General features: G+C 41.6%; 1 protein-coding gene across 2 annotated transcripts in view; it reads right to left on the bottom strand.

Moving 5' to 3' along the window:
* Positions 1 to 22,611, bottom strand: part of dnah9 (dynein, axonemal, heavy chain 9) — a 612,810-nt gene that overhangs the window by 407,519 nt on the left and 182,680 nt on the right. For both annotated transcript variants that reach the window (XM_033984465.1, XM_033984463.1), the window contains exons 47-48: positions 17,679 to 17,918; positions 6,190 to 6,351 (exon numbers count right to left, since the gene is read on the bottom strand). In XM_033984465.1, coding sequence (XP_033840356.1) covers positions 6,190 to 6,351; positions 17,679 to 17,918 — 402 coding nt within the window. The remainder of the gene's footprint in view (positions 1 to 6,189; positions 6,352 to 17,678; positions 17,919 to 22,611) is intronic.

The following is a 22,611-nucleotide window of genomic DNA, read 5'->3' on the forward strand; positions in this document are numbered from 1 at the left end:
TTTTAAATACTCACACCCCAAACTAATGCAGCTCAATGCATAGCCCACATGGGCCACATGAATCTGACCCTCTAGTCTGAAACACTTAAGCATACCCATATGTGTGTGACATGAAAAGACTGCTCCATTTAGAGCACAAAAGCTATTCATGTAGTTATGTATGTAAATATATGTTTGATCTGTATCGTTGGTATTTCCCTGGTACTGTGCATTGAGAAAAACAATCCCCTCCCCAACCTTCTCCTAGCTTCCCTAACCCTTTAAGGACTGAGCACACTATGGGCCAGTATAGCTCACCAAGACTCATTCTTTTTTTAGCCATAAAAATCATGTTAAACGTTTTTCACACAACTACTTCTATTTTACACATCCATCCGTATTTTTTCTTTTACGCATCGAATAAATGACTGGGAAAATCCCCGCAGCACCCGCGCTCTCCTCCATCACCTTCGGGGGACAACAGAGGCAGATTACCGTAATGATGGTAAAATATTTAGATAGCCCCGTCCCTCCGATTTGAGACGCCGTTTGAATTTACATGAGAGCAGGACTGGTTGTGGAGTTACGCTGCTGGAAAGTCTGCAACTGCGCTCTATCGGCGACGATAGGATCCAACGCTATAGGGTTAATATACTTATACTAACCGACCAACAAAGAGACCAATTAGACATACCACTTACTCCAAAGTCTGGAAAGTCTGCAACTGCGCTCTATCGGCGACGATAGGATCCAACGCTATAGGGTTAATATACTTATACTAACCGACCAACAAAGAGACCAATTAGACATACCACTTACTCCAAAGTCTGGAAAGTCTGCAACTGCGCTCTATCGGCGACGATAGGATCCAACGCTATAGGGTTAATATACTTATACTAACCGACCAACAAAGAGACCAATTAGACATACCACTTACTCCAAAAGAAATAAATACTTCTCTCAACAATATGCAGAATAACAAGGCACCAGGACCAGATGGTCAGAATTCTACAAACATTTCTAGGAAATCTTGTCACCTTTATTTTACAAAGAAGTCAACAAAATCCAAACTAAATGCAAAATTCCAATACACATGAACACAGCAACAATTACCGTAATATTAAAACCTAACAAGAACCCAACCCAACCAACAAGTAACCGCCCACTATCATTAATGAATACAGACTTAATAATCATCACCAAAACTCTTACTACGAGACTGGAAAAAATTGTCCCGATCAGACAGGATTTATCAAAAACCGACATGCAGAGACTTTTTAACCTCATAAATTATGCACAACAAAAACAAAATAGAGCTATCCTTGTCTTATTAGATGCTGAAAAAGCCTTTGACAAGGTAAACTGGAAATTCCTAATTGCCACATTACATAGGTTAGGTTTTGGAGAGTCGTTCATCCATTGCATACAGACATTAAACAGTTCACCAATGGCGTCAATAATCACCAACGGAATCACCTCCCCAAGCTTCAGTGTCCATCAAGAACCAGACAGGGATGCCCACTCTCTCCCTCACTCTTCGCCATCTTTATCAAGCTGCTAGCTGCATCAATAAGACAAAATAGCAATATATAGTATGCTATTACTATAAATAACAAATACATAAATATAAATAATAAATAACACAAATTAAGCCTCTATGTTGACAAACTTCTACTACATCTTCAACATCCCTCAGATTCATTACAAGAAACATTTAGAATGATTAATAGTTACAGAAAAATATCAAATTACACTATAAACTGGTCAATAGTTCTCCCATTTACCAAAGACTCTTGGGAATCTACCACTCTGGATCATTACCCAGCTCTACATATAGGCAATATAAAATAGCTTGGCATTAATATCTCTGCTAGGATGTCAGAATCGATCAACCTTAACTATACTCATACATTATTAAAAAATATACAGGAAGATCTCCAACACTGGACTCTCCTCCCAGTTTCGCTTTTATGATGAATAGAAGCCATTAAGATGAAAGTGAGGGAAGTCTGGGAGTCCCTGCTTAGACTGCTGTCCCCGCGACCCGGCTCTGGATAAGCGGAAGAAAATGGATGGAAGATGAAAGTGTTACTTCAGATAATTTATCTATTTACAGTGATCCCTGCAATGCCCTCTGGTAACTTGTTTAAAACATTCAACATGTCAATAATCAATTTTATTGGAAAAACAAAAAACACAGAGTTGCGTTAACTACATTACAAAATGCTAAAGAACATAGTGGCCTCGAGGCACCAAATTTCCAACATTACTTTCTTGCCACACAACTACAGTTTTTTACATGTATGGATTATGCAACTAGATTACAAAAAACTTGGCTATAAATTGAACAAAACATATGCAACACAACCTCAATCCAAGATCTTCCCTTTCTTCCCCACAAAATAAAGAAATCTTTTTTCATTATAACACAATCAGCACTATTTTATTTATTTTTATTTATTCAATGTTTAACCAGGTGGGTCAATTGAGAACAACTTCTCATTTACAACGACGACCTGGATAGGCAGCTTCAGTGAAACTACTCTGACATCCTGGTGGAAAACTTTCAGAAACACCAAGTCTGCACATACCTTTTGCAAATATACACCATTATGGCAAAATCCTGATTTTTTGATTCACAACAACCCTATTCATAACTCTCAATGGCAACAAAAGGGAATACCTCAACTACAACACCTGTTCGAAGACAATAGATTTATATCTTTCAATCCACCAAATCAAACACCTCCTACATTTGCTGAAAAAATCATAAATATCACCAACACAAAGAAAATAACCTCCAAAATGTATAGACTGATTTCAAGCAGTTCCGGGAACACTTTGACAGTCACTTATACATAATGGGAAAGGGGACTTAAATTTCACTTCCAATCTTTGACTTTTGGAGTCAAATCTGCTCTAACAGCTTCTTCATGGCCACAAATATCAATATACAACTTACACAACACAAAACTATACATAGATATCACTACACTCAAAACAAACTTCATAAAATGGGCTTAATAGAAACTGCAGTCTGCACACAATGTAATCAAGATACCACAGCCAACAACATGCACGCCACATGGGACTGTCCACCAGTACATCCATTCTGGATCACTGTCACCAACACCCTCACAGATATTATGGGCTGCAGAATTCACCATCTCCAGCACTATGTCTACTAGGGAATCTTACACAAATTTCTATTCCTGTCAAGTATAAAAATCCCCTGCTCACATGCATGTCTTTAGCTAAAAGAATTATATTTCAAAATTGAAAATCAAAACAAACATGTCACATCTCACATTGGACACACACAATTATAGAACACATCTCCATGGAAAGTGAAGTGATAAAGAACAACAATCAAGCCTACTACATCAAAATGTTTTTCTTTCATAATTTAACTTCAAATAATTATCAATACTATATTCAGACGCATCACATCTACACTTTTCTCCCCTTCCTTTTTTTTTTTCTCTCTGCAATAGTACATTTTATTAGTGGACAAAATTGTTGGTACCCATCGGCTAATGAAAGAAAAACTCACAATGGTCACCACTGGTTAAATTTCAAGGAATTTTTATTTATTATTACTTTTGTCAGGTTCAAGTTATTTCTGTGTCCATTGTGAGTTTTTCTTTCATTAACTGAAGGGTATCAACAATTTTGTCTATGTGTGTATAATTGTAATTTTAATTTCAGTTGTTGTTGATACTGCTGATATTGCTGTCACTATTACCTCTATCACTACTGTTTTCATTGCTCATGTCATTATTATTGCTGGTGGTATTGATACTTCAAAAGTGGCAGCTGCTCAAATACCAACTTTGCACCCCATCATTTTCTGTGTTTTAATGCACCACAATATAGTAGGGCAAATCATTATAAACTCAAACACAGGCTGACAGGCCAGATGAGAGATGGTTTCCTGAGGACAATAACCCTGTCTCAAGTAGAGATACTCTCAAAAGGCCCTTCTTTTAATGCACTTTAGACATCACTTGCCCCACACACACGCACACAAATAGTATTAGCTTGAGTATAGGGCAGAAAATGATGTGGGGGAAGGTTATCCAATTATTCAAAGAGAAAGGAAAAAGGAATGAGGAGAAGAAAGGAAAAGAGGGATAAAAGGGAAGAAATGAAAAGGAAAAAATAAGAATGGAGACTCAACCCTGAAACTGAATGTCAAAACTAGTTTTAACTTCATAACTATACTCACTCATTCATTCATTTTACCAGCTCAATAATAATATCCTTTCCGTATATCTAGATCTTGTCGTCAAGGGTGCCCTTTAAGTCATTTTCTTTTTGCCTTGTCTTTAGAATCTTTAGCTCAAAAATAAGACAAATTAACTCCTTCCTATGAGGTTTAATAATACTAACCATCACTTCTCTCTATATTGTGATGACATTTTATTATATACAGATAAAGCATCAACCTCTATCCCACATATACTTGATACATTTAAAGAGTTTGGTTCACATTCTGGATATAACATAAATTGGTCAAAATCAGCTTTACTTCCTCTTAACTCATATGCCAATCTTGTATCACTTCCGTCTATAATTCCAAGAGTGGAACATTTCAGATATTTGGGAGTGGACATTTATTCATGACTAAATGTAACTACTTCTATAAACTTTACAAGCATTTTAAATCAGGCAACTTTTGATTTACAACAATGGCACAATTTCCCTACCACTTTGCAAACTCAAATCTCTATAATTAAAACAGATATATTGAAACATTTAAATTTTTACTTTGCAATGCTTACACTCTCTTCCCCACCCAAGTATTTTGAAGAGCTTCACTCTCTGGTTTCAAAATATCTATGGAAAGGAAATCAGCCACGTGTATCTTTAGTTACTTTGCAACGGCATAAATATTCAGGTGGCCTTTCAGTGCCCAATTTCAAATACTACTATTGGTCTTTTGTTTTACACCCACTCGCTTCATGGTTCTGCCCAACAAGTGACTCTTCATGGAAATGCATAGAAGAAAATATAGTTCATCCTCATAGGTTAAAGGACCTGATCTACTCCGCTATTCAACTTAAACAAGCAAAGACTCTTTTTGACCCAATAATTACTAATCTACTATCAGTCTGGTGAAACGTGGAAAAAGAATCAAAAACCATACAAAAAATGGCATAAGAACAGTTCACTTTTCCATCAAAAATCAAAATCACTAAACTGGTCTTTTTCTCACAAAAAGATACTACTGGCAGGGTTAACAGCAGCAAAAAACTTCTGGCCCTTCGCTGGCAAACATCTAACAACTTCCTACTCCTAAAATCCTAATCATTGGATCAATACCTTTCGTTATATCATTAACATGGAATTATCAGTAGCTAAAATGCATGGAACCAAAAAACAAAACAAAAAAACTATTAAAAAAAAAAATCAGATTATGGAGTAAAACCTTATTAGAACTGGATAATCTCAAATAAGCAAGGTTCAATAACTTATAATAAGTGGAAGAGATTTTATAATGTAAATATACTGTTAATTAAAAGGTAAACAGAGTAGCTGTAAGGGATCTTTAATGAATTAATAATAATAACAATAATGTGGTTATTATTATTTATTAATGATGATGGTAATGGTAATAATAATAAATGATAAATAATAATGATTATATTCTTCAACAACTATTTCCAGCTGTGGACTTTCTGACAAGGAGCGCTTCCTCAGGCTTTGCTCCTCATCCCCTCTCTGTCACTTACTATGTTTACATGCATGCCAGTAAAACCAGATAACTGGTCTACTTGAAGTTCAAGGGCCCATATTATGGTATTTTCTGATCTGTTATAATGCTATTTCCTCATCGCAAATATACCTGTAGTTGTTACTCAAGTAAATGCAACTGAATAAATGTAACTGAGTACTACTCATCTTTGACTGTTGCTTATCTATTTCTGCCAAAGTTTTAGTGCAAATGCTAAATTACTAGACATCTGTGAACGCCTTGTAGTCTCCCTTTTATTTGAAGGCCCTATATTGCACAAAATTATCATATGACATCACAAGAAACAGAGTGTTTTAAGTCTGAAAGAAAAACACTGCATAAATATGCAAAACACAATTCCATGTATGTTTTTGATAAGGAAACATTATAACATAAATCAGGAAATGATGTAATATGGGCCATTTAAGCAGTTTTCTGTGCAGGTAAACGCAGTGACTGAGGTTATTACTCACCTCATAGATTTTCCGGGCAACCTCGGCCTGGAGCATGTCAAAGGTCTGGAAGTCCGTTTTGTCCACTAGCTTGTCTCGGTAGACGCGGCTGGATTCATGGAGGTATACCCTGAGTAGGTCTGCGGAGGTTTTCAGACACTCGGGAGTACAGAACAACATGCCCTGTGGGAGACATAGTGTGAGACGAGGGATTAGGGGCTGGTCACAGGGTAATGTAAGAGAACAGAGTATTACACTTCTATGTGTAGTAATTTTTTATTTTAATTTAATGGATGGATAAGAAAGAGTCTTAGGGTACATGGTAGATTTGGCACATGCAACATACACATGTTTATGTGCTAAACACCCCTAAACTTAAAGGCCTAGATTTGCCCCTGTTACCCCAGGGGGAGAGTCAGCAATTAACTGTTTTACTGATGCCAAATGGAAAACAAACTGCTAATCCAGATGCCAAGACCAACAGCGGAGGGAGGAGGGATTTGCCCTGACTAATTCTTAATTGGTTTAGTCAAGAGGAAAAATACTGAAGCATAAGTTTGAAGCCACACAGCAAATTGACAACAGCAAGTCACAGTTTACTGAAAATGGGAAAAAAAACAAAAAACTATCAGTTTGGATAATTGCAAAGGAGTAAACAGACTTAATGAATAATGTAATACTAGTATGCTGTCAAACTGACATTTTTCAGTTCGTTATCATGTTCAAATAATTGTTAAAATTCATTGAAACTAAGGGAGACTGGATACAAATTTTGGTGTGTTATGCCATTAACAACTCATTTACACAATATTTATGATATGACAAATAAAAATGCATGACAAAATATATATATATTTTTTTATTTAGTTTATTTAGATATTTAGTTCTGATATAGATGAAGACCACACAGTAGTTCAAATTTTGTCATTTTGTCACATTTTACATGGGTAGTATGATGATGGGAGGAGCATCAGTCGCTGCCGTGTCCCAAACACAATGATTTACATGTATCTGAATGTGCTTGATCATACGCAGTATGAAAAAAGACTCTGGAGACAGTTTTAAATACCAACAGATATTCGACATCCCATAAGCGTTTAGGCAGTGATTCTCGGAATTACAAATACAAACACTTAATTATAACTCACTCTAATTGCAAACTTTGTGTACAGCAAATCTTTTTTGCATGACTGAATTTGCCTGGTTGACTCCGCCTTGCGCCGACAACTTTTTTTTTTTTTTCAAAAATAATGGATAATTTTACTTGTATTATTTATGTTGTTTTAAATTATAGAACCAAGGCTGTAATGTTCAAAGTAATTTAAAGATGTATTGCGTAACTACGTCCATGTCTCCTTCGTGATGTTATGACTAGAATTTTAGAGATGGCCTTTCTGACAGAAAGTATATACAACTTATTATATTCCTTCTTTAACACCTGTAATTGAATAAATGCTAGATAGATAGTTTAATGTCATAGTACGGACCATTACAGGCAAAGCAATTACACCTCTATAGAAACAACCAATAACCTTTAATAAAACAAATGATACAGAATATACTATTAAGCACAACTTCAATCAGCATATCATTTGGCCTAAGTCATTTCAGAATGATTTTTTTTTTTTTTTTTTTGCTGGGTTCTGTCCCAAAAATTTCTCAAGCCAATGTTGATTTGTCCTCCGATCTGCTCCCTCAGCACACAGCCAGTTTAAACATTTGAATTTCACTAGTTATCTGAGATCTAATCCTTCAGTCACAATATGTCAGTGCCAAGAGTAAACAACTTCTTATGCTTGAAAATCTGAGTCTAACCCAGTGCAGCACTTGAAATCATAACAAAATCTGACAAATTATTACTACGTTTCCTCTTGAGAAAAACCTAAGCAACCCAGTGGTTTTATGGTTGGCACAAAGATAGACCATAAGCAAACAAGGAAGCCAGCAACTGTCATCTGGGGTAGATGATTCATGTGTCTGAATGGGATGTGCCGTCTGTCACAGGGGCCCATAGCAGAGCTGAGGGGCCCATTGCAGAGTGATAGGGCCCATAGCAGAGCTGAGGGGCTCATAGCAGGAGGAGGGGTCCACAGCACCCCATTCGCACATAGATCCCAGAATGCTCAGCGATGACCCGTATTCTCAGAACACTGTCAGATCTGTTTTGTTCACACTTAAGCTGGCATTTGACTGTCTGCACTCTCTTACAGTAGCTGAGATGCTGCATCACTAACCAGGATATATCCGAGATGTTATCAAATACTCAAATATATAAAAAATATATAAGTCATACATTGTCATCTCTCCCCACTTGTAAGAAGTACCACACATTGGTTAACCAGGAGTGCAGCTCGGTGAGACTGCATAGTTCCATTCTGGAAAAGTGGCTTCAGTCAGAGTGCCTTTTCTGTCTCAGCGTCCAAGAATGACACACAGTTGCCAGAAACATCAGATATATAAACTATAAACAGATAAAAAAATCTATAAACTTTTCAAAAAACATCTCAAAACATAGTTCATAACAAATATGACCTGTCAGCATTAACCGACTGAACCTGCCTTGTCTTCACCTTCACCTTTCTGCTAGTCTTTGTCTTGTCATTGTCTGTCTAAATGTGTTTTTTTGTGTGCTACGGTACACTGTTACTTAACTATAGGCCTTAATGTAGTGTCCTGCTCTTACTGTACTATTATGCTGTGTAACTGTATTGTTTTTAGGTAGACAATTTTAATATCTGTCCAGGGACAATGAATGAAAATGCCCTTTGTCTAATTCTGATACATTCACAGTAATGCTGATTAATGTGCACTGTCTCCAGCAAATAAATAAAGTTTTGGATCATGCTTTTGTATATTTATGGAGAATTGTCATGTGGGAGCATGGATGACATAGGCTCATGGGCTGAGCAAGAGATCATTAAAATACTCCAACATGCATGGTTGACGTCTAAACCCACTTCAGCCATGTTTTTGATGAGGGAACAACAGTTCAAAATGCATTGCATAATACCCCCTCTTTAAAACCTGTATACATTTTCTTCATAAATATACAGTCTATCAAAATGCCCCGTCAGTTGTCAATCACTGCTTTAGGTCTCTACCTGACTACTCTCCACCTATGTCAGCAAACTTTCAACAGTCTCATAATGGACTCCATGTACAGACTTCAGTTTCAGAATACAACTTATCGTGCCTCACAACCTGATAGCATATCTCAATGTGTGTTTGCACTCCTAAACAAATGTACTCAAGAGCTAATCTGAGGCAGAAGCTTGACGAAAACTGAACCAAAAGTAAATATGCACGGCAGCATTTTGTGCCTGCTAATCCACAGACTTTAATAGATCTGTCCTACTCCATTTCACTGCCTAATGATGTCAATCATGGCTCTTATTGTTTAGTGTTTAGCTGAAGCAAAACAAAACACCATATGGTGCCTATATATGAGCGCAGACAGGCGAGTCTGCGGGAGAAGTTTGTTTTGTCTCTCATCCAAGCTCGCTGGCAGATCTGTCGCTGATCTTTGCTTCTGTTGTTCGCTCAGAGGAGAGAGTTTAAGCGCTGTATCTGTCCATCTGTCTCCTCGCCTGCTCGCTCGCTGACAGCTGCTTTGGGCCCTTTACACGGCATCCAGCTCTAACAACTGTTCCTCATATTCTCTATCTTGCTCTGGTTTGAGAAAATGGGAGAGGCTCATTTAGGCTGATGGGGGGTCCAATGCGGCGCTGGTCATGGAGAACACTTTGACAACACTTCTGACTGTCTTACCTTATTAGTGGAATTTGGCTGCTGTACTTCACTTAAAGCCCGTCTGGTTTAAAATCCACTGAGTGAGGTAATCGTTGGAAGCTGGCTAAAAAGGTGAGATCTACACTACCCGTCAAAAGTTTGGACACACACTTTTATTCAAACTTTTTTTTTTTTTCTTTATGGCTACTACTGTCTACATTTTAGATACATATTTGATGTATATCTTACATCAGATATGTGATGTAAGACATGTGGAATCATGTAGCAAAAGTAAGATAACTCAAACACACATATCTTTTAAATATATTTTAAATCCTCACAGTACCCACCCTTTGCTTTGTTGACAGCACTGCAAACCCTTGAAATGCTGTCAAAAAGAGGAAGTTACCTGACATGATTTTTATTTCACAGCTATGCCTTGTCTGGATCAAAAAATGCAAGAAGTCCAAACCATGGTACAAAGCAAAGGCTGGGTATGTTTAAAAATCTAAACAAGGTTTGAGTTATTTTGAGGTTTTGTTGTTTTTTTGCAATATTCCCCATGTGCTCTTCATAGTTTTGATCCTTTCAATGAGAATTTAAAATGTAAATTATCACGGAAATAAAGAAGAACAATAAATGAAAATGTGTGTCCAAACCTTTGACTGGTCGTGTATGTTGGGAAGTGAAAACTTGGGAAGCGCTAAAGGGACAGGGGAGTAGAGGAGAAGAAAGCAGCTGTCGTAACATCTGACAGGAGGGACCAAAAAGACAGAACTTGGGGAGAGGTTTAACAGTGTTTATTTACAGGAGTGCAAGTACAAAAATGATAGTTAGTGAGTCGGGAGCGGGGTGTTTGCTGTGGTCCAAGGGCAGAGTGTGAGTAGCAGAGACAGCGACAGGACGAACAGTACCGGTAGAACAGAGCAGGGTCGGAGGCAGGAGAGCTGAGCGGGTCCAGGGAGCGGGATCACAGAGATACGTGGGCGATCTGGAGCTGAGTGTCAGGTCCTGGCTGACAGCTGATTGCAGATTAGCTCCAGGTGTGCACGAGAGGAGCCAAGATCTCCGCCCCAGCTCAAGGCTCAGACACAGAAGGGAGGGGAAAAAGAACAAAAAAAAAGGTAGGACAAACCCCCCCCCCCCTCCTCCCCCAGGATGGGCGCGGTGAAAGTCCCTGACCAATTCGATGTCAAGGTTGCGCGCCCTAGGCACACAGGAGCACTCTTCAGGTCCACACCCTTCCCAATCCACCAGCTATTGAAGTCCCCTGCCCAGCTGGTGGACATCGATGAGCTGGTGGACAGTAAAAGCCGGGTTACCATCCATGACCCGGGCGGGAGGCCGGAGGGCGAAGGTCGCTGGTATGGACAGGCTTGACTGGGGACACGTGGAATGTAGGGTGAATGCGGAGGGAAGGAGGAAGCTGAAGCTGTATGGCAGACGGGTTAATAATCTTCGTGATTTTGAAGGGGCCCAGGAAGCGAGGAGAGTTTCTGGGAGTCAATCTTAAGTGGAATATTTTCGGAAGAAAGCCAGACAGACTGACCTGGTCGATATTTAGGAGCGGAAGTGGGGTGCCGGACTGCAGCTGCTTTAGTCCAGCCCCCGGATTGGAGAATGGTATCCCTGGTGTCCTTGTCAACGGTGGGCCACCAGAAATGATGTCTCAAGAGGGAGAGCGTGCGATTGACCCCTGAATAGCAGGCAAACTGAGAGCAATGGAGTCATGGAGCAGACAGAGTCTGGAACAAAGAGAGTTCCAGGTGGGCCATTACCTGGATCAGGGTGGTTGCATTGGGCCTCCTGGACCAGGTCTTCAATCTCCCACTGGACAGCTGCGACAACACATGTAGGGGGAATGATGAGCTCTGGAGCGGTGGTGGTCTCCTTCTGAGAGAACTGGCATGAGAGAGCATCCGGTTTGACATTACAGGATTCTGGGCGATAGGTGAGTATGAAGTTGAATCTGCTAAAGAATACGAACCAACGGGCTTACGGGAATTAAGGCGTTTGGCGGATAGAATGTAAGAAAGGTTTTTGTGGTCCGTTCAAACCAGAAAAGGATGCTCCGCCCCCTCCAACCAGTGACTGCATTCCTCCAGAGTTAGCTTGACTGTCACCAACTCTCGAATCCCCCACATCATAGTTGCTTTCCGCTGGGGACAAACGACGAGAGAAAAAGGCACAGGGATACAGACGATTGTGGGGTTCAAACCTTTGGGAAAGGACAGCTCCAATGCTGGTGTCTGAAGCGTCTGCCTCCATGATGAACTGGGGCACTGGGCTTCGGGGGTCCAATTGAACTGTCTGGAGGGAGAAGTGAGTTTGGTGAGGGGTGCGACAACATGGCTAAAGTCCTGGATGAACCGCCTGTAGAAATTGGTAAACCCGATAAATCTTTGAAGTTGTTTTCTGTTATTTGGTGTAGACCAATCAGTAACGGCTTTGATTTTTTTGGGATCAGCTTTAACTGTCCACACCCCACGATGAACCCCAGGAAACTGAACTTATCTGCGTGGAACTCACACTTCTCGGCCTTAACGTAAAGTTTGTTTTCTAGGAGACGCTGGAGGACCTGGCGTACGTGGTGCTGGTGTTCCTATGGTGACTGAGAAATTATCAGAATATTGTCAAGGTACACAAAAACAAAACAATTCAGAAAGTCTCGAAGCACGTCGTTGATAAGGGCCTGGAAGACTGCTGGGGCATTGGTTAGTCCAAATGGCATGACTAGGAATTTGAAATGTCCTAATGGAGTCTTAAAGGCAGTCTTCCATTCGTAGGATTTGTTTTATCCTTCTTAGCAACGAAGAAAACCTCTGCAACCATAGGAGAGGAGGACGTATGGATAATACCCGCAGTTAGGGAATCCTGAATATACTGCTCCATAGTCTCCCATTCTGGTTTGGGGAGATTATAGAGATGGCTGGAATGCAAGGGGGTGCCGGGCAAGAGATCTATGGCACAGTCATATGGGTGGTGAGGAGGAAGCAAGAGCGCCCCACTCTTACCGAAGACGTCCCGGAGATCATGGTACTCCTCCGGTACAGAGGAGAGACCCGAAGGAAAAGGATGACTAGGGATGGAGTTGGCGCCCCCAGCGGGAGACAGGGCTGACTGCAAGCAGTTGGCGTGACAAGAGGGACTCCACTCCGACATATTTCCCCTAGCCCAGTCAATGACGGGGTTGTAAGCCACCAGCCAGGGATGGCCCAAGATGAGCAGTGTAGTGGGGGCAAATATGACATGGAATCGCCTTGTCTCGTGGTGGTTGCCAGACAAAACTAGGGTGATGGGCTCAGTGACATGCATTACCTTGGTTAACCATTGAGTGCTAGGGCTGTGAGGGCTTGTTCAAGTGGCTCCAGCCTAACCCCTGACTGCTTGGCCCCTTGCTGGTCCAGGAAATTCTCTTCCGCTCCAGAGTCGATGAGGGCTAGGATGGGCAGGGCAATAGAGCAAAAGCACAGAGTAGCGTCAAGTTGAAATGTATTATTTTTCTTCTCTGGGGATGTGTTGCTGACCCACCAGTATTCCCAGTCCCACTGATGGGTGCCCGCTTTTGGCCGCACCGGGCAGGTGGCAAGAAAGTGTCCCCGTTTGCCACAATACAGGCACTCACCTGCCTGGCAGAGTCACAGGTGTTTCTCGACAGTCAGGCGTGCTTGACCCAGCTGCATAGGCTCCTCGGGGGAGCGGAGCGGACCACGGTCCGGACAGGTGAATGGCATCTCTCTCTCTGGCGGCAAGCGATTGTCGATTCAGTTAGCTAGGGAAATCAAAGATCTCAGGTCACCGGGTCATTGCGAGAAACCAGTTCATCTTTTAACTGAAAACTTAGTCATTTTATGAAGACAGCTTTTAACATGCTGTTTGGTCCAGTCTGCCTCCACAGCCAATGTCCAGAACTCTATGGTGTAGTCCGCCACGGATCTGGATCCCTGGGTAAGACTTAACAATCTTAACTCACTCACAAAACTGTCAAAAGTCATCAGTGTTCAAAAATGTTGCCTCTGCCCATTGGAATGCTCTACCCCTCAATAATTCACAAAAACGTGGCATATTTTAGCTTCGCAGGATGTAAAGCTGGCTGAACGTTGTCGGAACATGGAGGTGCGTTGAAAAACAAAACCCCGGCAGAGCCTGGGCTGACTTGAATATGGGTCCAGTGATCCCAGAGACGGCGATGGCGGGAGCTGAGGGTGGGAGAGTCCTGGTTGGAAAGCTGACATACTTGCTGGGTCAGATTGTGGTTATAGCAGGGTCTGGATTGTTTGTTTGTTCTGTTCAATAATTACTCTGTGATGCAAAAACACCCAGTGTAGCGTTTGATCTGGCCTCGAGTCTGATTGGTCCATTTTGACCAGATCGTTCTGTCATAACGTCTGACAGGAAGAACCAAAAAGACAGAACTTGGGGAAAGGTTTAGCAGTGCAAGGAGTTTTACAGGAGCGCAAGTGCAAAAATGACAGTAGATCAGTCAGTGAGTTGGGAGCGGGGTGTTTGCCATGGTCCAAGGACAGAGCGTGAGTAGCAGAGACTGAGACGGGATAAACAGTACCGGTAGAGAAGAGGGTTGGAGGCAGGAGAGCTGAGCGGATCCAGGCAGCGGGATCACAGAGATACGCGGATGATCTGGCGCTGAGTGTCAGGTCGGGGCTTGTCTTATCCTCCCCAGGTGGACCTGATTGCAGATTAGCTCCAGGTGTGCACGGGAGAAGCCAAGATCTCCGCCCCAGCCCCAGGCTCAGACTCAGAAGGGAGGGGAAAAAGAACAAAAAAGTGGCAGGACAGACAGGGATCGTGACAGTAGCACTGATTTTATTTTGTTTTCTTTCATGAAGCAGTAACCTTGAGTTTGCCTGCATCCAGTTGTTTCTTTACAGCTCATTAGAACTGATCATAATCAGACACTTCCCTGTGGCAAATTTGAGAAAAAAATAACCTCAAAAAGTTCAATTTATTTAGAACAAAGGCAAACATCTGAAGTGTCAAAGAGGTGGGCATTGAGTGACACACATTCAGCCGTCATCTTTACAATTAGGGAACATTTGTTGTGCACTTCTAAAGCTTCCTCCATCTCGCACACAGCTGTCCGGGGGAGTTAGAGTTACGAGCTGCACAAGTTAGAGCAGAGACAACTTCAAACAAGGTCCATCCACAGTTCTTGGAATTCTGGGAGCATACGTGTTACATGCTGGGTTATAAAGGAGCTGTTTTGCAAAAATTACATGTGGCCATGCTGGCTTGTCAATGCCCAATGATGACTGATCTCGGAAGCAAAGCAGGGTTATAATCCAGGTCCCACAGTGAGATGGCTGTGGCTTTAGTGGAAATTGTCTCAGGCAAGGCACTTCTTTGCTTAGTACAAATGAGGTGTGTGCATGAGTGATTGGTGTGTGGGGGGCAGATGTCACAGATTGACAGCCTGGCTGTCGTCAGTCTGCCCCAGGACAGTTGTGGCAACATTTAGTGGCTTACAATCACTGAGAATGTTAACTGAATAATGAACTGTAAAGTGATTTGGGAAAAGGCACTATAAAAAAATCCAACTATTATTCAATGTTTATCAAGTGATGAAGGATGGGGTGTGTGTGTGACTTTCATTGCAAAAAACAAAAAAACAAGTACTTTAATGGGTTACTAAAATCCACAATATCTGTATGTCTGTATCAAACTTCAATCTATCCCCAAATTGAAAAGCAGGTGTTGCCGCCTGTCCAAATTACAGGTCAGATCTGCGGAAAGGCAATACTATTTACAGTTAGAATGCCTTGTTTTTCAAATGCCTATAATTGAATAAATTAAGATACACATTGAAATTAATAGCATAATAGTCCAGGTAAATATATTGCGCTAGTTCAGTCATGAGCCACCCACCCAACAAGACAGTGACCCAAGGCAGCTATGAGTTCTAGTTGGAGCAAAAGCTGCTAACAAATTGCAGTCTGTTTAAATAATAAACCATAGCCAAATACACAAAAAATATCACTGTGACTGGTGGTGTTAAAATGAGTGTAAAGGACTGGTATAAAAAAAAAAAAAAAAAAAAAGTAAAAAAAGTAAAAAGCCATACCATACTGCAAATAATTTCACCTGAGTGAAACCCCAGCAGACCAGGGCAGGCAGGCAAGGCAGTTTCAAGACTAGTTAAAGAAGAAAGCAAAATTAATTTGAGAGTACGTTACACTATGTGCACTTACTGTACATGTGACAAATCTTAACTATCCTGAGCTGCACTTACTAAAAATTGCTGAGCGCTGCAGAATAGTATCTTAACTAATTTCTTCCCAATCTCTGTGTATCACAGCTCTCTCTGCTCCACCATTGCAAAAGCATTTAGTACACAATGTACAAAAGTACAAGTCTTTCTTTGACAAATGACCGTTAGTATATCATTTGATTGAATCTAAACATTCTGAGATAACAGCTGATAACCATCTGCAGCACACGAAGCTAAACAAACAAACTTACAGAGTACACTCACATTCCAAATAGCATGCATTTAATCTTTCAGCATGCTTCTGAATGGAGCAGGGCATCTGTAGCACAGTGCATCTGTATATAGGAGCAGCCTGAGAGTGAATTTGGAGCTGTCTCACAAACTCCTGAATAGAAAGATGAAAAAAGTCCTTGCTCTTAGTGGCTCAGTATTAATTATGCAAGAGAGTTAAATGAGAGCGGCTGCCCTCCGCAGAGCCGTGGAGGACTGTGTCAGAAATATGGCCCAGAGCTTCTCCCCTGACAGCCGCTGCTCTGATATTACATTCATTTAAATACACGAAATCCCCAGAACAGCAAGTGCAAATCCATTGTATTTTCTGTTACACATTTTCAGCACTGGCTCTTAAATCAATACTCACCTAGATGAGAAATTAGTGACAGTAGCCTGCTTTTTCCACATGGGCAGCTGAGCCAACGACAGCTCCACACAAAACATGTGCTCCCTGAGCGAATGAACTTCACAGAGCACAACTTTAGAACTGTGTTAGCTCAACCTGAGGTCACTCTTTTATGAAACAGCATAAATATTCAGTTGTACACAGTTCATCTTATTCCAACCTACTAAATGAACTCTGCACACTGCTAATTATGTTCTCCATTGGCAGGATCCACTGCCTACAAACACAAGCTACAAACTAGACCAAGTTTGCCAATCTAAAATACTGAACATGTGGCTCAAAAGATGCCAGTCATTTTTGGAACAATCTGTACTCTACTATACTACACATAAATGTTTGGTCAAAAGCTTTTAATGTTGCAATGGTGTTAGCATAGTTTATTGATGTAGCGATTAGTGCTGAAATTAGCATAAAATCCAATGACCCAGTAACATTCCCTAAATCTAAAGCTATATTGAACAAACATACAGTATACATGGATGGATAGATAGATATAGATATGCTAGCTAGCTTTCACTGTAATGTTATTTAAGAGGGACATCGATAACCGCAAATCACTTCACCTGTTGTAGTCAGTTCTGGTGAAAAAGTGTTAAAACAAAGTTCATATTAAAGCCTAACTTGAGTAACAGAGCTTCACACAGAGCTGTGTCTACAGTTAGCATCACACCCCCCAGGGAATGTTGATGACATTGGTTGTAAAATATCAATAAAAGACAATTTATGCACAGCTATTGGTTGTAAAGTATCAATAAAAAACAATTTGTGTACAGCTATTCTAAACATATGTCAGTCCTGGGAGGGTCAATACAAACTCATGATCCAAAAACAAGCTTGTCTAACTAGCCGTGCTCCCGTCTCAAAATTTTGCGCTACCTGGAAAATGTTGGAGAGGTCGCGCAGGTTGAAGACATAGTGGAACTTGAGGGCAGTGGGGAGGAAGGTGGAGGTAACACGGTGGTGGAGTTCCAAGGCTAGTTGCACCATAGTGGGGCAGCTCTTGGGCAGGAGGCTGCTGAAGCTGGAGGCCTTCAAGTGCTGGACCAGGATGGACGTGTAGATGGAGCTAAGGGCCTCAGCTCCAGGAAAAGACAGGGCAAAGACGCAAAAGTGCCGCTGGGGAGACAGAGCAAGATGGTCAGTCATGTGTGGATCAATCTATAATCATAGACTGCATAAAGAAGTGGACTAAATGACTATGACATCACCCATAGCGTTCAGCTCCGGCCTTTCTAGCCCCACCGCTAGTTTAGGAGAGAGCAGGCACTTAGCAAACCAGTCAATCAAACCTGTTGGTTACTAGCAGGAGCAACCTCGAGGAAAGAAGGCAGCTCAGTGGTCTATTATTAATGTTCATATCTTAATTTACGGACAAACTAGCTAGCCAACACTCAAATCATGGGTGGGGGTGGATTAAAAGTCAGGATTAAAAGTAATTCAGATTTTCTTTTTTTTTTTTTTATACCGATATGGTACTCAGCTACTAGTCCAGGGGTGGGAAACATTTTTGACACACAGGCCACAATCTTATAATGTTGTCTCTTCATCAAAAACATACCCAACCAAACCAGGATAACTCAAACAACCTTTAAATGCAAATAAAGTAATTATTGGAAAAATACAAAGTGGATAAATGAGCAAATGAAAATAGCATGAGTTTCATGTGTGTATTATTAGGAGTCTTGCATCCACTTGACTCTATGCGCATTAGCTTTACAGATTAAATTTACAACAAACAAACCTTTTGCTGCAATTACAGCTGCAAGTCTTTTGCATGTCTCCACAAGCTTTGCACATCTACAGACTGAAATGTTTGCCCATTCTTCCTGGCAAAACAGTTCAAGCCCTGTCAAATTTGATGGAGACCATTTGTGAATTGCAGTTTTTTGGATTTAGGTCCGGACTTTCACTGGGCCATTGTTTTGGAATATGTTTTGCTTTAAACCATTCCATTGTTGCTTTGGCTTTATGTTTAGGATCATTATCCTGCTGGAAGGTGAACCCCCGCCCCAATCTCAAGTCTTTTGCAGACTCCAACAGGATTTCTTCCAAGATTGCCCTATATTTAGCTCCATCCACCTTCCTATTAATTCTGACCAGCTTCCCTATTCTAGCTGAAGAAAAGCACCCCCACAGCATGATGGTTCCACCACTGTGTTTGACTGTGGGGATGGTGTCTTCATAGTGATGTGCAGCGTTAGTTTTCCTCCACACGTAGCATTTTGCTTTTAGGCCAAAAAGTTAGATTTTGGTCTGATCAGACCAGAGCACCTTCTGCCTTCTAATGAACTCTAAACAAGACTTCTTATGGATGGTTTTCAACAGTGGCTTTCTTCATGCCACTCTTCTATAATCTTCAATAATCGTGTAGTGTGCGATTAATAGTTGTCCTGTGAACAGATTCCCACACCTGAGCTGTGGCTCTCTGCAGCTGTTCCAGAGTCACCATGGGCCTCCTGGCTGCATCTCTGATGAGTGCTCTTCTTGTTGGTTCTGTAAGTTTTGGTGGATGGCCATGTCTGGGTGGGTTTGCAGTTGTGTCATACTCTTTCCATTTCCGGATGATGGATTGAACAGTGCTGAGATTTTCAACGCTGAGGAAATCTTTTTAGATCCAAGCCTCGCCTTAAACTTCATCACAACTTTTTCTCTGACCTGTTTGGTGTGCTCCTTTGACTTCATTTTGTGGTTTGCTCCCCAACACTCTCTCAACAAAATTCTGTGGCCTTCACCGCATAGCTGCATTCATACTGAGACAAAATTACACACAGGTGGACTCTTTTTAGCAATTAAGATTCAATCTTTCCAAAATCATCAGGCAACTTCTAAAAGCAATTGGTTGCATTCAAGAAAAAGGGGGATGAATACTTTTGCACACTGCACTTTTAGTTGTTTTTTTTTTTTGTTTTTTTTAGAAAATCTTGTAAAATATTTCCTACCACTTCACACTTGTGTGCCATTTTGTGTTGCTCATTCACATAAAGTGCTAAGAAAATGTTTTTAAATTTGTGTGGTTGTGATTTACAATATGTGACAAAGTTCCCCCCCCCCCCCCCCCCCCCCCGAAGCCCAACCCCTCATTCCTTCCAGAACTCACAGACTTTCTGACTCAGTTAAGTGCCATATCATCCTCCATCCTTCTGCTTGGTGACTTTAATTTCCACACTGACAATGTCAACTCCAAACCCGCTGCTGAATTCATGGACTTTCTTCAATGCTTCAACATCACTCAACATGTCAGTTTCCCCACTCACACTGACGGTCACATTCTTGATCTGGTTTGCTCCACTGGTCCCACAATAAACAATCTCTCCAGCCATAACCTCTGCATATCTGACCACCTTGCCATAACCTTCAACATACAAATTCCCCTCACAGCCCATAAAGCAAAACGTACAATAACTTTCAGAAATCTAAAATCCTGCTCTTTCTGTTCTTCTCTCCTCCAAACTGGCTACCTCCCTTCCCCCTCTGTCTGAAAACCCTTCTGAACTTGTCACTCATAACAGCGCCCTCTCCCCCTGTCTTGATGAACTGGCCCCCAACAAAACTAAAACTGTCTCCTTCACCCATACTGCCCCCTGGTACACCCCTGAGCTCCATCAAATGAAGTCCTGTAAGCGCCAGCTTGAGAGACTGTACAACAAAATCTGGTTTAACTGTCCATCTCCAAATCTACACAGACTACATACAGCAATACAAAGACACACTAAACTCCGCCTGGTCCAAATATTACTCCAACCTCATCCACTCCGGCTCCAATAACCCCAAAGCTCTCTTTTCCACAATAAACACACTCCTAAAACCCAATAACAACACCTCATCTTCCTTCACCACTGACAAATGCAATCAATTTCAAACCTTCTTTCAGTCCAAAATAGATTCCATTTACAGCTCAATAGACCAGCATTAAAATTCTACATGCTCCCTGGATCCCATTCCCTCTCCTCTCATCAAAGCCTGTCTTCCTGCACTCTCTCCACTGATCACCCAAATCATAAACTCCTTCCTCTCCTCCGGTTCTGTCCCACAGTCTCTCCAGTTGGCTGCCATCACCCCCATTCTCAAAAAACCCAACCTTGACCCTGATAACTGTGCAAATTCCCATCCCATATCGAACCTCCCCTTTCTGTCAAAAATCCTAGAACGTGTCGTGGCCGCCCAATTCCAAACCCACCCCAATTCCAAACCTCACCTCCAACAGTCTCTATGAACCCTCCGGCTTCCGTCCCAAACACAGCACCGAAACAGCTTTGCTCAAACTCACAAATGACCTCCTCCTCTCCTCCGACTCCGGCCACCTCTCCATCCTCATCCTCTTGGACCTCACTGCAGCCTTCGACACAATCAGCCACTCCATCCTCCTGTCCCGCCTCAAAAATTCACTCAACATCACCGGCTCCGCTCTCTTCTGGCTCCAGTCCTACCTCACGAACCGGTAACAGTTCACCCACATCAACCATTGCTCCTCTTCCATAGCCCCCTTGCAGCAGGGATTCCCCCAAGGTTCGGTGCTTGGTCCTCTCCTCTTCATTCTCTACATCCTCCCCCTCGGCAACATAATTCATGGTCACGGTCTCCGCTTTCACTGACGACATCCAACTTTACATCTTCACAACATCCATCAACCCCAGCATCCACTTCACTCTCACCCACTGCCTAACAGACATCAAAAACTGGATGAATCACAACTTCCTCAAACTAAACAGCAACAAAACTGACTTCATCATCATCGGTCCACACAACATAACCAAATCCTCACAACACTTCACCCTGCACTTCGACAACACCACACTCTCTCCATCCCCACTCATCCGCAACCTCGGTGTGCTCCTCGACCCCACTCTTTCATTTGAACCTCATGTCAAGCACATAACCCGGACTGCATTCTTTCACCTCAAAAACATAGCCTGTCTCCGCCTATCACTCACCTTCTCTGCCACTGAAACTCTCATCCACGCATTCATCACATCCAGAATCGACTACTGCACATCCAGAATCGACATCCAAAACCCTCAACAGACTACGGTACATTCAGAACTCCGCTGCCTGGCTCCTCACCCACACCCGCTCACGTGAACACATCACCCCTGTCCGCCACAAGCTCCATTAGCTTCCCGTCCCTCAGCGCATCCACTTCAAAATCCTTCTCATCACATTCAAAGCACTCCACAACCTGGCCCCTCCTTACCTCACAGACCTGCTCCACCTCCACACTCCATCTCGCTCCCTCCGCTCCTCCAGCATCAACCTCCTGTCCCTGCCCTGTAGGACCAAGCTCCGAACCTGGGGGGACAGAGCCTTCTCCATCACTGCCCCCACCCTCTGGAACTCACTGCCACCTTCAAAAAAGACCTTCAAAAAAGAACTCAAAACTCACCTGTTCAAAATTGCTTTTAATGTTTGATTTTATGTTGTAAATTTTGTGATATTTTATTCTTTTATGTATTGTGAAACTTGACTTTGAGTGTCTTGAAAAGTGCTATATAAATAAAATGTATTATTATTATTATGTATATTATGTTTATTTTATTATTTTAGCCTAAATGTACTGCAGTATTCACCCAATGGTTTGCGTTTTTGGCTTGTTCCCAGATACGTTGAAAAAAAAAATCCAAGTTACTTTAAAATGAAATCCAAATAATATCAAAAGGCATTGTAGTAGCCTATTTTATTATTTTCCAAATTTGTATGGACATGTTCTCTGTACAGCAGGGCGCAACGGCTCACAGACTGGAGCAGGGCTCTTTGAACCTGTGGTTTTTGTTTGATACACATGACCTGCAATAAGGTGCGTCAAAATAATGAA

The sequence above is a fragment of the Periophthalmus magnuspinnatus genome, chromosome 19, assembly GCF_009829125.3.
Source record: "Periophthalmus magnuspinnatus isolate fPerMag1 chromosome 19, fPerMag1.2.pri, whole genome shotgun sequence".
NCBI classification, from domain to species: Eukaryota; Metazoa; Chordata; class Actinopteri; order Gobiiformes; family Gobiidae; genus Periophthalmus; species Periophthalmus magnuspinnatus.